This window comes from Garra rufa, chromosome 14 (assembly GCF_049309525.1).
Source record: "Garra rufa chromosome 14, GarRuf1.0, whole genome shotgun sequence".
Lineage (NCBI taxonomy): Eukaryota > Metazoa > Chordata > Actinopteri > Cypriniformes > Cyprinidae > Garra > Garra rufa.
Window position 1 is genome coordinate 41334402 of NC_133374.1, and position 11277 is coordinate 41345678.

General features: G+C 36.9%; 1 protein-coding gene across 1 annotated transcript; it reads right to left on the reverse strand.

Moving 5' to 3' along the window:
* Positions 1 to 738: 738 nt before the first annotated feature.
* LOC141284215 (P2Y purinoceptor 14-like) lies at positions 739 to 4427 on the reverse strand. Its single transcript, XM_073817219.1, has 2 exons — positions 4051 to 4427; positions 739 to 1462 (listed from the first exon to the last, which is right to left on the reverse strand). Exons 1-2 carry the CDS (start codon positions 4401 to 4403, stop codon positions 862 to 864), a joined length of 954 nt encoding a protein of 317 aa, XP_073673320.1. The 5' UTR covers positions 4404 to 4427; the 3' UTR covers positions 739 to 861.
* Positions 4428 to 11277: the final 6850 nt, after the last annotated feature.

The window sequence follows — 11277 nt, forward strand, 5'->3', positions numbered from 1 at the left end:
AATTTCTACATTAAATAATTCGAATTTAAAAAAAAAATGTAATTTCAATATTAGTACTCAATTTAAGCTTTTTTGTAACATATAGAGCTCATTTTCTACTCAAAATGCCCCAATTCATACTCAGAAACTATTCACTGATTGTTACCATCATTGTGTATCATGTGCCAAGTATTGAGGTCTCTGTGTTCAGCTAGTTAGTAATTATATTGAGTCAACATATAACATTTAAAACAATAAGCAGCTGTCTTCTTGCTTGTGTACATGTTTGTATGTAAACTACATACTTTAATGGCTTTTTTTTTCAGTGCTATGATGTTTGAATAAAATTTACACACCATGGCTGAGTGAACTTAAAATAATTAAATATGGATATGGAAAATATTAAATATGGATGTTGTGTTTGTCAAGCATGGTTTAAGATGGTTTCCTCTGTCACACCATGCTGGGAATAAGACACTAATAAAGAAGCATCATAATGCAGTTTTTCCATTATTACTTTAGTCAAACAAAATAAAGAAAAGTCTTAAAATAAAGAAAAATCTTCATGTCACTAAGTAAACTGATCATGTGTTCTTCTTTGTACAGACAGTCAGATGCTCTTGCTTCCATTAAAACACAAGACACTCTTTGGATCACTCTCAAATGATGCTAAAGAACATGATAATGAAGTGTTTTGGAAATCTTTCTGAACCAATTTTTATTTTTGCAATTCTGTTTCCTGCCTAGTGGTGAGAAAATAATACATTTCAACTTTAAAGGGAAAGGTCACCAAAAGTTTGTCACCCTCAACTTGTTACAAACCTGTATGCATTGGTAAACTATCCCTTTAATTCAACTTACTAGTAACTTTCACCCTTTATCTCATTCTGACTGGCAACATCTTTGAAGGTTAAGCTGTGCTCTGAAAGTCTTGCAAAAGACAAAGTAAATAAGTGGATCCAAGCAGGCGTTTAGCACTGCGAGCAGGACGGTCAGCTCCTTCAGGATGTAGAAAACCTGAGCTGCTGTGCAGTCGTGCAGCAGTGGTTTGATGAACACATATGGCAGTCTCACCAGATGATACGGCACAAAACACACACAGAAAACCACCACCAGAACTCGCATGTTACGCTTTGACTTGCTGAGCTTAGCGTTCCCAGGTTGATCCGGCATTGTGCGCTGAGCTTGACGAAGCTTCTGTACGTTCAACCAGTAAAACAGAATCAAGGATACCAGCACAAACAAAAACATTGAAAAGGAAGTGATCTGTAAGGCCAAGTAGATCTGTTTGAGTAAGTTGTTATGAAAACTGTCACAGTCAAAACCACTGTGGACAGAAGTTTGTTCATCAGCACTGACAAAAACAGCAGTGTAGGCACAATTACAGCACAGCAGGATGGCCCAGGTCACGATGCAGATGTAACGAGTTGAGCGAACTGTTTGCAGCATGTGAGTCTCCAGTGGCCGTGCGATCTTCATGTACCTGAAACAAAAGAGCATGAATCGTAGAATACAGTGAAATGTGTAATATATGTAGAACTAGGGCCATTCTCAGAAAATAATCCCATGACTTGCTACTGCTAATTTCAATAAGCTTTTATCCAAACTGAAAGCAAATGTAAATTCACGTCTTTACGGTACAGGGCACAGCTCAAACAGCTGTCAAAAAGCTGTCAGTCAATAAATATGTAACTGATATTGATATATAAAACAATACTGATATATAAACAAAGTACCCTGAGTTACTTATTTGAGAGAAAAAAAAAGTAGAATATTTTCTTGTGCATTAAAAAGTTATGCATTACTTTACTAGTTATTTGAAACTGATGCCCTGATTTTTTTTTCAGTATCTTTAAAACATACTCTTAACATGCTTAATGGATTACTGTGTTTCTCATCTGTATGTTTTTAATACAATATCAAACTTGGGCTTTTTATTTCATGTCTTCTTATATTAAGCCACGTTAAGTGTGGTTTTCTCTGGGGAAGAAAATGCTTGTTATGCAATTGAGCTCATATTGTGGGCACATCTGTTTGAAAGTACACAGAATATATTTTAAATAATTTCTATAGCATATTTGGTCTTCTTTTTGTCACCGCCTTTGTCTGTTTTTTTTTTGTTTGTTTGTTTGTTTGTTTGTTTGTTTTTTCTTTATAGGAGGAAAACGCTTAACATGCAATTAGTGCTTTCTGTTCATATTCTGGGCTTTTCTGCTTTTCTTGTATGTATAATTCATTGATAAACTCTATACCGAATTCTGCCTTTTTATACCACTGTCTTAGTCCAAACACAAAATACAGAGTTTTGTGAGAACATGCAAATATCTTTGCAAGGGAATGCAAAAGTTTTGCGAGGGAACGCAAAAGTTTTGCAAAAGAATGCAAAAAAAAAAAATAACCCTGATTTTTTTTCACCACCATGTCCCCTTAGGGGCAAGGGTCCCCAAACTAAAGCCCGGGGGCCGAATGCGGCTGAACAATGCCAGAGACATATTTTGAAAATGTAATTTGAAATATGTTTTACTTTTATTTGATAATAAAGGTTGGCTTTCAAACAAAAATTTCCCTTAGTTATTAACAACAGAATGGTACATTCAACGTAATGTGTCATCGCGATCGAATAGGTGATGCGCGAGCCAGCTAGAAAAATCAGAGTGATGACAAAATGACTCAATAGCATTTGAGGTGAAACTAGCACTGCTTGTGGGACAAGTGCAAAGGCAAGACTTCACTCATCTCCCAGTTACCCAAAGTTTTTCAGCTGAGAACCAGTTAAAAAGCCTGTGGAAGCGCTGAAAATGCTGAAGGCAGAATTTGACTTGTGATTCCAAAAACCCCTACAGCAACAGATGACATTGCACCCCAAATCATCACAGACTGTGGAAACTTATCACTGGACTTCAAGCAACTTGAGCTATGAGTTTCTCCACCCTTCCTCCTAGGAAACTTGATTTCCAAATAAAATACAAAACTTGCTCTAATCTGAAAAGAAGACTTTGGACCACTGGGAAACAGTCCATTTCTTCTTCTCATTAGCCCAGATGCCTCTGCAACAACTGTAGCCAAATTCTTTGACATGTCTGTGTATGGTGGCTCTTGATGCCTTGACCACAGCCTCAGTCCATTGCTTGTGAAGTTCACCCAAATTCTTGAATCAGTTCTGCCTGTCAAGGCTGCGGTTCTCTCATTTGGTTGTGCATCTTTTTCTTCCACTCAACTTTCTGTTAACATGCTTGGATGCAGCACTCTGTGAACAGCCAGGTTCTTTGGCAATGAATGTTTGTAGCTTACCCTTCCTTGTGAAGGGTGTCAATGATTGTCTTCTGGACAACTGTCAGATTAGCAGTCTTCCCCATAATTGTGTAGCCTAGTGAACCAAACTGAGACACCATTTTGACGGCTCAGGAAACCTTTGCAGGTGTTTTGAGTTGATTAGCTGATTGGCATGTCACCATATTCTAATTTGTTGAGATAGCGAATTGGTGGGTTTTTGTTAAATGTGAGTCAAACCATCACAATTAAAAGAACCAAAGACTTAAACTACTTCACTCTGCGTGCATTAAATTTATTTAATACACAAGTTTCACAATTTGAGTTGAATTACTGAAATAAATTAACTTTTCCATGACATTCTAATTTACTGAGAAGCATCTGTATATCTTTTGAAAAGAAATTATCATTTGTCTGTCTGGTCCATAAAAAAATAATAAACTATTCTAGCATTAAAAGGTATAATAAATACAGGTAAAATAATAATAAAATATAGAATTTTATTTTATAAACCGACCCGGCCCCCCACTAAACAAAATAAAATTATGTGGCCCGCTCAGAAAAAAAGTTTGGGGACCCCTGCCTTAGGGGCTCTGTATGATGTTATATTAATGTTTTTAGTTGTAAAATGTTTTTGTAAAATGTGCCAGATACTTTTGAAATACTTTTTGTGCAGTTCATTATACTTGATCATTATTTAGATTATTTCATGGCATAAATATTTATGTCACTTAGAGACTGACATGTTTAGCTTGTTTGTTGTAAGTTAATTATTTACCAGAAAAAGATAAACATCCATACCTGTTTGCAGCGATGTAGCCCATGAAGAGAATACTGGAGTACATGTTGAGGTAGGAAGCTGGAGCGCCAAAGTTACAGTAGATCCGCTGTATTTCCATTGAAGTGCTAGCATATTTAGCGATGCGTAATATCAAACACAGACACACAAACATGTCGGCTATAACCAGATTCTTCATATAGATAGTGATGCTGGACTGTTTTGGAGCTTTACAAAAGTACACGTATACTGTAATGCTGTTAAGCACAAGGCTGGCCAGAAAAATCACTGTATATAAACATAAAAAGAACGGACGAGCTGGCATTTCAGACAAGCCACAAGGTTCTTCCGTTGAATTGGTTGCGTTGTGGTCCATGATTAAGCTGGACGGTGAACCAGACATGGGATAGATTGGTACCTATGGAAGACAGTTCACATTTTACTGTACAAAACAGACAAAAAAAAAACATACTGTCCCTCATAATTCAGATACTTAACCCTATGGGCCTTTTTTGGTAATTTTTGACCAAAAAATTGTATGTTTTGAAATTTTAAAAATCGTAGCTTCATCGGAATAAGATGACAGTTGGTGACTTTTGTTGCATTAGCTATGTGAGCACACAAAAAAATCACTGACATGATTCAGATGTGTTAAAAGGCGGGACAAGGGCTTTGCCTCCTGTCCTGTGGGTGTCCTGTTTCGCTGTTTCCCTGCTTCCAGTTTGCCTTGCTGCAGAGTGGTCTGTGATTGTAGCTCCCTGCAGCTTCGTTTTCTGTTGGATTCTCTATCTTATTGTTAATTCTGCCGTTTTAAATTGATAGATATATCTTAACTTAATTTCTGATCTTAATCCATCCAACTAATCTGACTATTGATCGTTCGCCTTATTCTATAATCACGAGTGCAGCGTGTTAGCATTCCATTAGCCGGTTAATTTGCCACTTGCACTTCATTCACGCTTTTTGTTTACTATTTTTTGCGTTAGCCGGTTAGCTCGCCATCTGCGTTCCATTCACGTTTTTTTCTCCCGTGTTTAATATCGTTAGTACTCCTTTAGACTGTTCCATTCCGTTTTTTCTCCCCCTGATCTGTTCTTCAGGAATTCATTCAACAACAGTTGGTAAGTTGGAATCATTCCACAATCACGGTGAGTAATGGCTTCTTCTCCTACAATTGTTGTCTGCACTGCTTGCCACATGTATAGATTATCTATCTCTGTCAGCAGTGAGCCTTATACGTGTGATAAATGCAGGAATATAGGCTGACAGAGAAGATTTTAGAACTAGAGTCACGCATCCAAACTTTAATGGAGGGTAGTAAGAATGTGAGGGCCTTAGATACGGTTTTGGATGCGACTAGCTCAGAAAGCCCTGTACATTGTTCGGTTCCGGTAACAACGCCCGTGCAGCAGGGCAACTGGGTGACTGTGAGACGGCATAGTCGCGGGTCAAAACACCGCTCTTCCGTTCTGATCAGAACATCAAACAGGTTCTCCCCACTCAGTGAAACACCCACTGAGAAACCTGATGAAAGTGCTCTAGTAATTGGCGATTCTATTGTACGGAACGTGAAAATAGAGACTCCAGCCACCATAGTCCAGTGTTTACCTGGAGCCAGAGCGCCTGACATCTTGGCAAATTTAAAAGTGCTGGCTAATGATAAACGTAAATTCAGTAAGATTGTTATTCACGTCGGCACTAATGATGTTCGACTTCGCCAGTCGGAGATCACTAAAAATAATGTTAAAGAGGTGTGTGAACTTGCAAGTACAATGTCAGACACTGTAATATGCTCTGGTCCCCTTCCTGCTTACCGTGGTGACGAGATACACAGTAGATTGTCATCGTTAACCGGCTGGATGTCAAAGTGGTGCCCGCGAAATAACATAGGTTTCATAGACAATTGGACAAGCTTTTGGGGCAGACCTGACCTGTTGAAAAGAGATGGTCTTCATCCATCCGGATGTGGAGCATCTCTTCTATCTAGAAATATGGCACATAGTCTTAGAGTTTGCACTTGACTAACTGGGGCCCAGGTCAGGAAGCAGACAGACTGGCTAAACCGACCGTCTGCTAGCCACCTCACAGAAATCAGTTAATTCTCAGCACATAGAGACCCTTTCACCTAGATATCACACTATAGAGACTGTGTCTGTTCCCCGAGCTAGAAAATACAAAAAACGCCTGAATCAAATCAAGACAAACAATTTAATTGATGTTCAACAAATAAAAAATATATATAATACAGAGAAACAATTGATAAAGCTTGGCTTATTGAATATCAGGTCCCTTTCTACGAAAGCACTTTTTGTAAATGATTTGATCACTGATCATAAGCTAGATGTGCTCTGTTTGACAGAAACCTGGCTAAAACCAGACTATTACATTATTTTAAACGAGTCCACCCCCAAAGATTACTGTTATAAACATGAACCGCGTCTAAAAGGTAAAGGGGGAGGTGTTTCTACTATTTATAGCAATATTCTCAATGTCTCTCAGAGAACGGGCTTCAAATATAACTCGTTTGAAGTAATGGTGCTTCATATAGCATTATCCAGAGAAACAAGTACTAATGATAAATCCCCCGTGACATTTGTACTGGCTACTGTATACAGGCCACCAGGGCACCATACAGACTTTATTAAAGAATTTGCTGATTTTCTATCCGAGTTAGTGTTGGCCGCAGATAAAGTTTTAATAGTGGGTGATTTTAACATCCATGTTGATAATGAAAAGATGTATTAGGAACAGCATTTATAGATATTTTGAACTCTATTGGGGTTAAACAACATGTGTCAGGTCCTACTCATTGTCGAAATCATACTCTAGATTTAATACCGTCACATGGAATTGATGTTAATGGCGTTGAAATTCTGCAGCAAAGTGAGGATATCTCAGATCATTAGCTAGTCTCTTGTATACTCCAGATAGCTAAAACTGTAAATTCAACTCCTTGCTACAAGTACGGTAGAACCATCACTTCTACAACAAAAGGCCGCTTTGTAAATAATCTTCCTGACTTATCTGAATTCCTCAGCATATCCAATAGCTCAGAAAAACTTGATAATGTAATAGAAACTATGGACTCTCTCTTTTCTAGCACTTTAGATACAGTTGCTCCAGTGCGCTTAAAAAAGATTAAGAAAAACACTGTGGTATAACGATCACACTCGAGAAAAGCACGAAAAATGGAACGCAGCTGGAGGAAAACAAAACTAGAGGTTTTTCGTACTGCTTGAATGTAACTTATCTTATAGAAAAGCATTAAAAACTGCCAGATCGAATTACTTTTCGTCTCTCTTAGAAGAAAACAAACATAACCCTAGGTATTTGTTCAATACTGTGGTTAAATTAACTAAAAATATAGCAGCAATAGGTGCAGACATTTCCCAACAGCACAGCAGTAATGACTTTATGACGTACTTTACCTCCAAAATAGACACTATTAGAGATAAAATTGTAACCATACAGCCGCCCGCTACAGTATCGCATCAGATAATGCGTTGTAGATCTCCTGGGGAACAATTCCACTCATTCTCTATTATAGGAGAGGAAGAATTGTATAAACTTGTTAAATCATCTAAACCTACAACATGCATGTTAGACCCTATTCCATCTAATCTACTAAAGGAGGTACTTCCAGAAGTCATAGATCCTCTTATAAATATTATTAATTCGTCATTATCATTAGGATATGTCCCCAAAACCTTCAAACGGGCTGTTATTAAGCCACTCATTAAAAAAACACAACTTGACCCCAATGAATTAATTAACTACAGACCAATTTCAAATCTCCCTTTTCTGTCAAAGATACTAGAAAAGGTAATATCCTCACAATTATGCTCCTTCTTAGAGAAAAATGGTATCTGTGAGGATTTCCAGTCAGGTTTTAGACCATATCATAGTACTGAGACTGCTCTTATTAGAGTTACAAATGACCTGCTCATGTCAACCGATCATGGTTGCATCTCCCTATTAGTGCTACTGGATCTTAGTGCTGCATTTGATACTATTGACCACAACATTCTTTTAAATAGACTTGAATATTATGTAGGCATTAATGGTAGTGCACTGGCATGGTTCAAATCGTACTTATCAGACCATCATCAGTTTGTGGCAATAAATGAAGAGGTATCATTTAAATCGCAAGTGCAGTATGGAGTACCTCAAGGCTCAGTACTAGGGCCATTACTTTTTACGCTTTACATGTTACCCTTGGGAGATATCATCAGGAAACATGGTGTTAGCTTTCATTGTTACGCTGATGATACTCAGCTCTATATTTCTTCGCAGCCCGGCAAAACATATCAATTCGAAAAACTAACAGAATGCATAGCTGATATTAAAAACTGGATGGCGAATAACTTCTTACTGTTAAATTCTGAAAAAACAGAGGTGTTAATTATTGGACCTAAAACCTCCACAAGTAATGACCTAAAACACAGTCTAATACTAGATGGCTGCTCTGTAAATTCGTCGTCATCAGTTAGGAACCTAGGCGTCCTATTCGATAGCAATCTCTCCTTTGAAAGCCACATTTCTAGCATTTGCAAAACCGCATTTTTCCATCTTAAAAATAAATCGAAATTACGACCTATGCTATCAATGTCAAATGCTGAAACATTAATTCATGCGTTCATGACCTCAAGGGTAGATTATTGTAATGCTTTATTGGGTGGTTGTTCTGCACGCTTAATAAACAAACTCCAGCTGGTCCAAAATGCAGCAGCTAGAGTTCTTACTAGAACTAAAAAGTATGACCATATTAGCCCGGTTCTGTCAGCACTGCATTGGCTCCCTATAAAACATTGTATATATTATAAAATCTTACTAATTACTTATAAAGCCCTCAATGGTTTAGCTCCTCAGTAGGATTGTTAGGCTGCATTAATTAGGTCAACCGGAACCAAAAACACCTCCCATAACATCTGATGCACTCGTTGCATCGTAAAAAGAATGGCATCTACACTAATATTAGTCTGTTTCATTCTTATTCTGAGGTCACCGTAGCCACCAGATCCAGCCTGTATCCAGATCAGATGGTCACTGCAGTCCCCCGGATCCAGTCCGTACCCAGCTTAGATCAAGGATCACCACCTGGAGATGACTTCAATAGCCGTGGATGTCAACCAGATGAGCTCCAGAGACGGATCATCAATGAAGACCTCACCAACCTAGACGGCCATCGGTGCCACACCACAGGATCCTGATGAGTTCTCTACAATCGGACATTGATACAAACTGCTGGTTTCGTCTGGCCAGAGGAGAACTGGTCCCCCGACTGAGCCTGGTTTCTCCCAAGGTTTTTTTTTTTTTTTTTACATTTCTGTCACCTGTGGAGTTTTGGTTCCTTGCCGCTGTCGCCTCTGGCTTGCTTAGTTGGGGACACTTTCCAGCGATATCGTATACTATTTGAACTGAACTGGATGATGATATCACTGAATTCATTGATGAACTGCCTTTAACTGAAAATTGATTATTTACAATAATGTGTTACTTACACACTATTGTGCTGTTTAAATACTGTGCAGTTGCTTTGACACAATCTGTATTGTTAAAAGCGCTTTATAAATAAAGGTGACTTGACTTGACTTGACTAAAGGGTCAAAAAAATTGTCAGACTTATGGCTCCTTTGTGGTCAAAAATGACCAACATAGGAAATGAATAGGAAATACGAAGAAAAAATGCAATAATTTAGAGAATCTTGTGCTGAAAAAAAAGTGTTCAGCAATCAAGGAGTGACACTGTAAAATATCAAGAGTGCAAAACTGAGAGAGAGAGAGCAAGAAACGAACTGATAAGACTGCATCAGAGCAAATTTTGAGCATATGTGAAATAAAATGAATACATTTTTAAGTTTCAATTTTTTAATGCCACCAGATGACACATTTCTAAGTTAAAAATGGATTTTAAATGCTTTCACTCTTTTTTAATGTGAAATGTTGCATTTATTGAAAAAAAAAAAAATATTCTAGTGGAAAAAAAAGTTTATTAAAATTGTATAACTATTGCATACTATCATAAAAACTCAAAATTCTAAATAATAATCACAAAATATTATTGGAAAAAATGTATTTCATTGATTGTCCTGAAGAAAAAAAAAAGTTACTTTTTAAGGCTTTGGTCACTTTTGACTGCAAAGGAGCCAAGTGTAACTCCTAAATGAAGAGGCCTAGAGGGTTAAATTAAGTGTTTACTCCACAAACAATTGTTATTTAATTTAATGTCTTTATTATTATTATTATTATTATTATTATTATTATTTAATTCCATGCAACAGTTCATGGACCTATACAAAACCTCAATAAAAGAGTCATTTTATTACTTATATTAAATAATAACCAAATTTTCATGTGTGAGTGAACTAGTTTTTTTTTTTTTAAATACACTTTATCTATAGTACTTCAGCAGTTTCACCCGAAGACGTGATGTTCATGTTTTAGTTGACATCCGTTAACCTCAATGTGGTCACAGCACACAGACACAGAAAAAACTATTTCACACCTCTAAGACACATGAGTAATCATTTATACTTACGAACACGAGAACGTCCGTTACTTTTTTATTTCTGACTAATATTTATTTTAATTTCTTTGTGGTCAGTTGCCCACTAGATTATTACATGCAGTTTAAAACCAAAAAGAGCAAAAAGTTGTCTCATTTTGCATTTCTGTATTGAGAATCATGAAACCACATAATGCTTTGCTATACTGAGAAGAATGAAACTACATTCTTCCAGATGTGTATGTGTATTGACTATTTACGTTCATGTTTCACTTCTAATATTTAGCCAAATACCACAGTAAATATGTTTAAGAAATCATCATGCATTATTCTAAATTTCACATAGCAGAAGAAGGTGACTTTTGAAAATCATGATTAAATTCAATTTGAGCTGGATTCATTTACTTTATATACTCATTTCATCCTCATAAATACTTTTAGAATACTTTACATTACTTAAAATATAGCATGACTTACCGTAGTGCTCTACCTTGAGACTCTTCAGATGAACACTGGCTATCACTTCCTTAAAAGCAGGGACTTTATCTTGAGTTTGTCAAATGTTTAAGATGACGCAGTAACATTTGTTTGGTGATTGGGAAAGGACCATTAATGTGAATATCAGAGCCACTGTAACAGTTACACTTTTTATCAGAACATTCAGGTTGGAAGAATCTGTAGAGAGCATAAAAATTACTATGCAAAATTGAAAAGAAATAGTTGTGGCATCAAATTCTGCCACTAA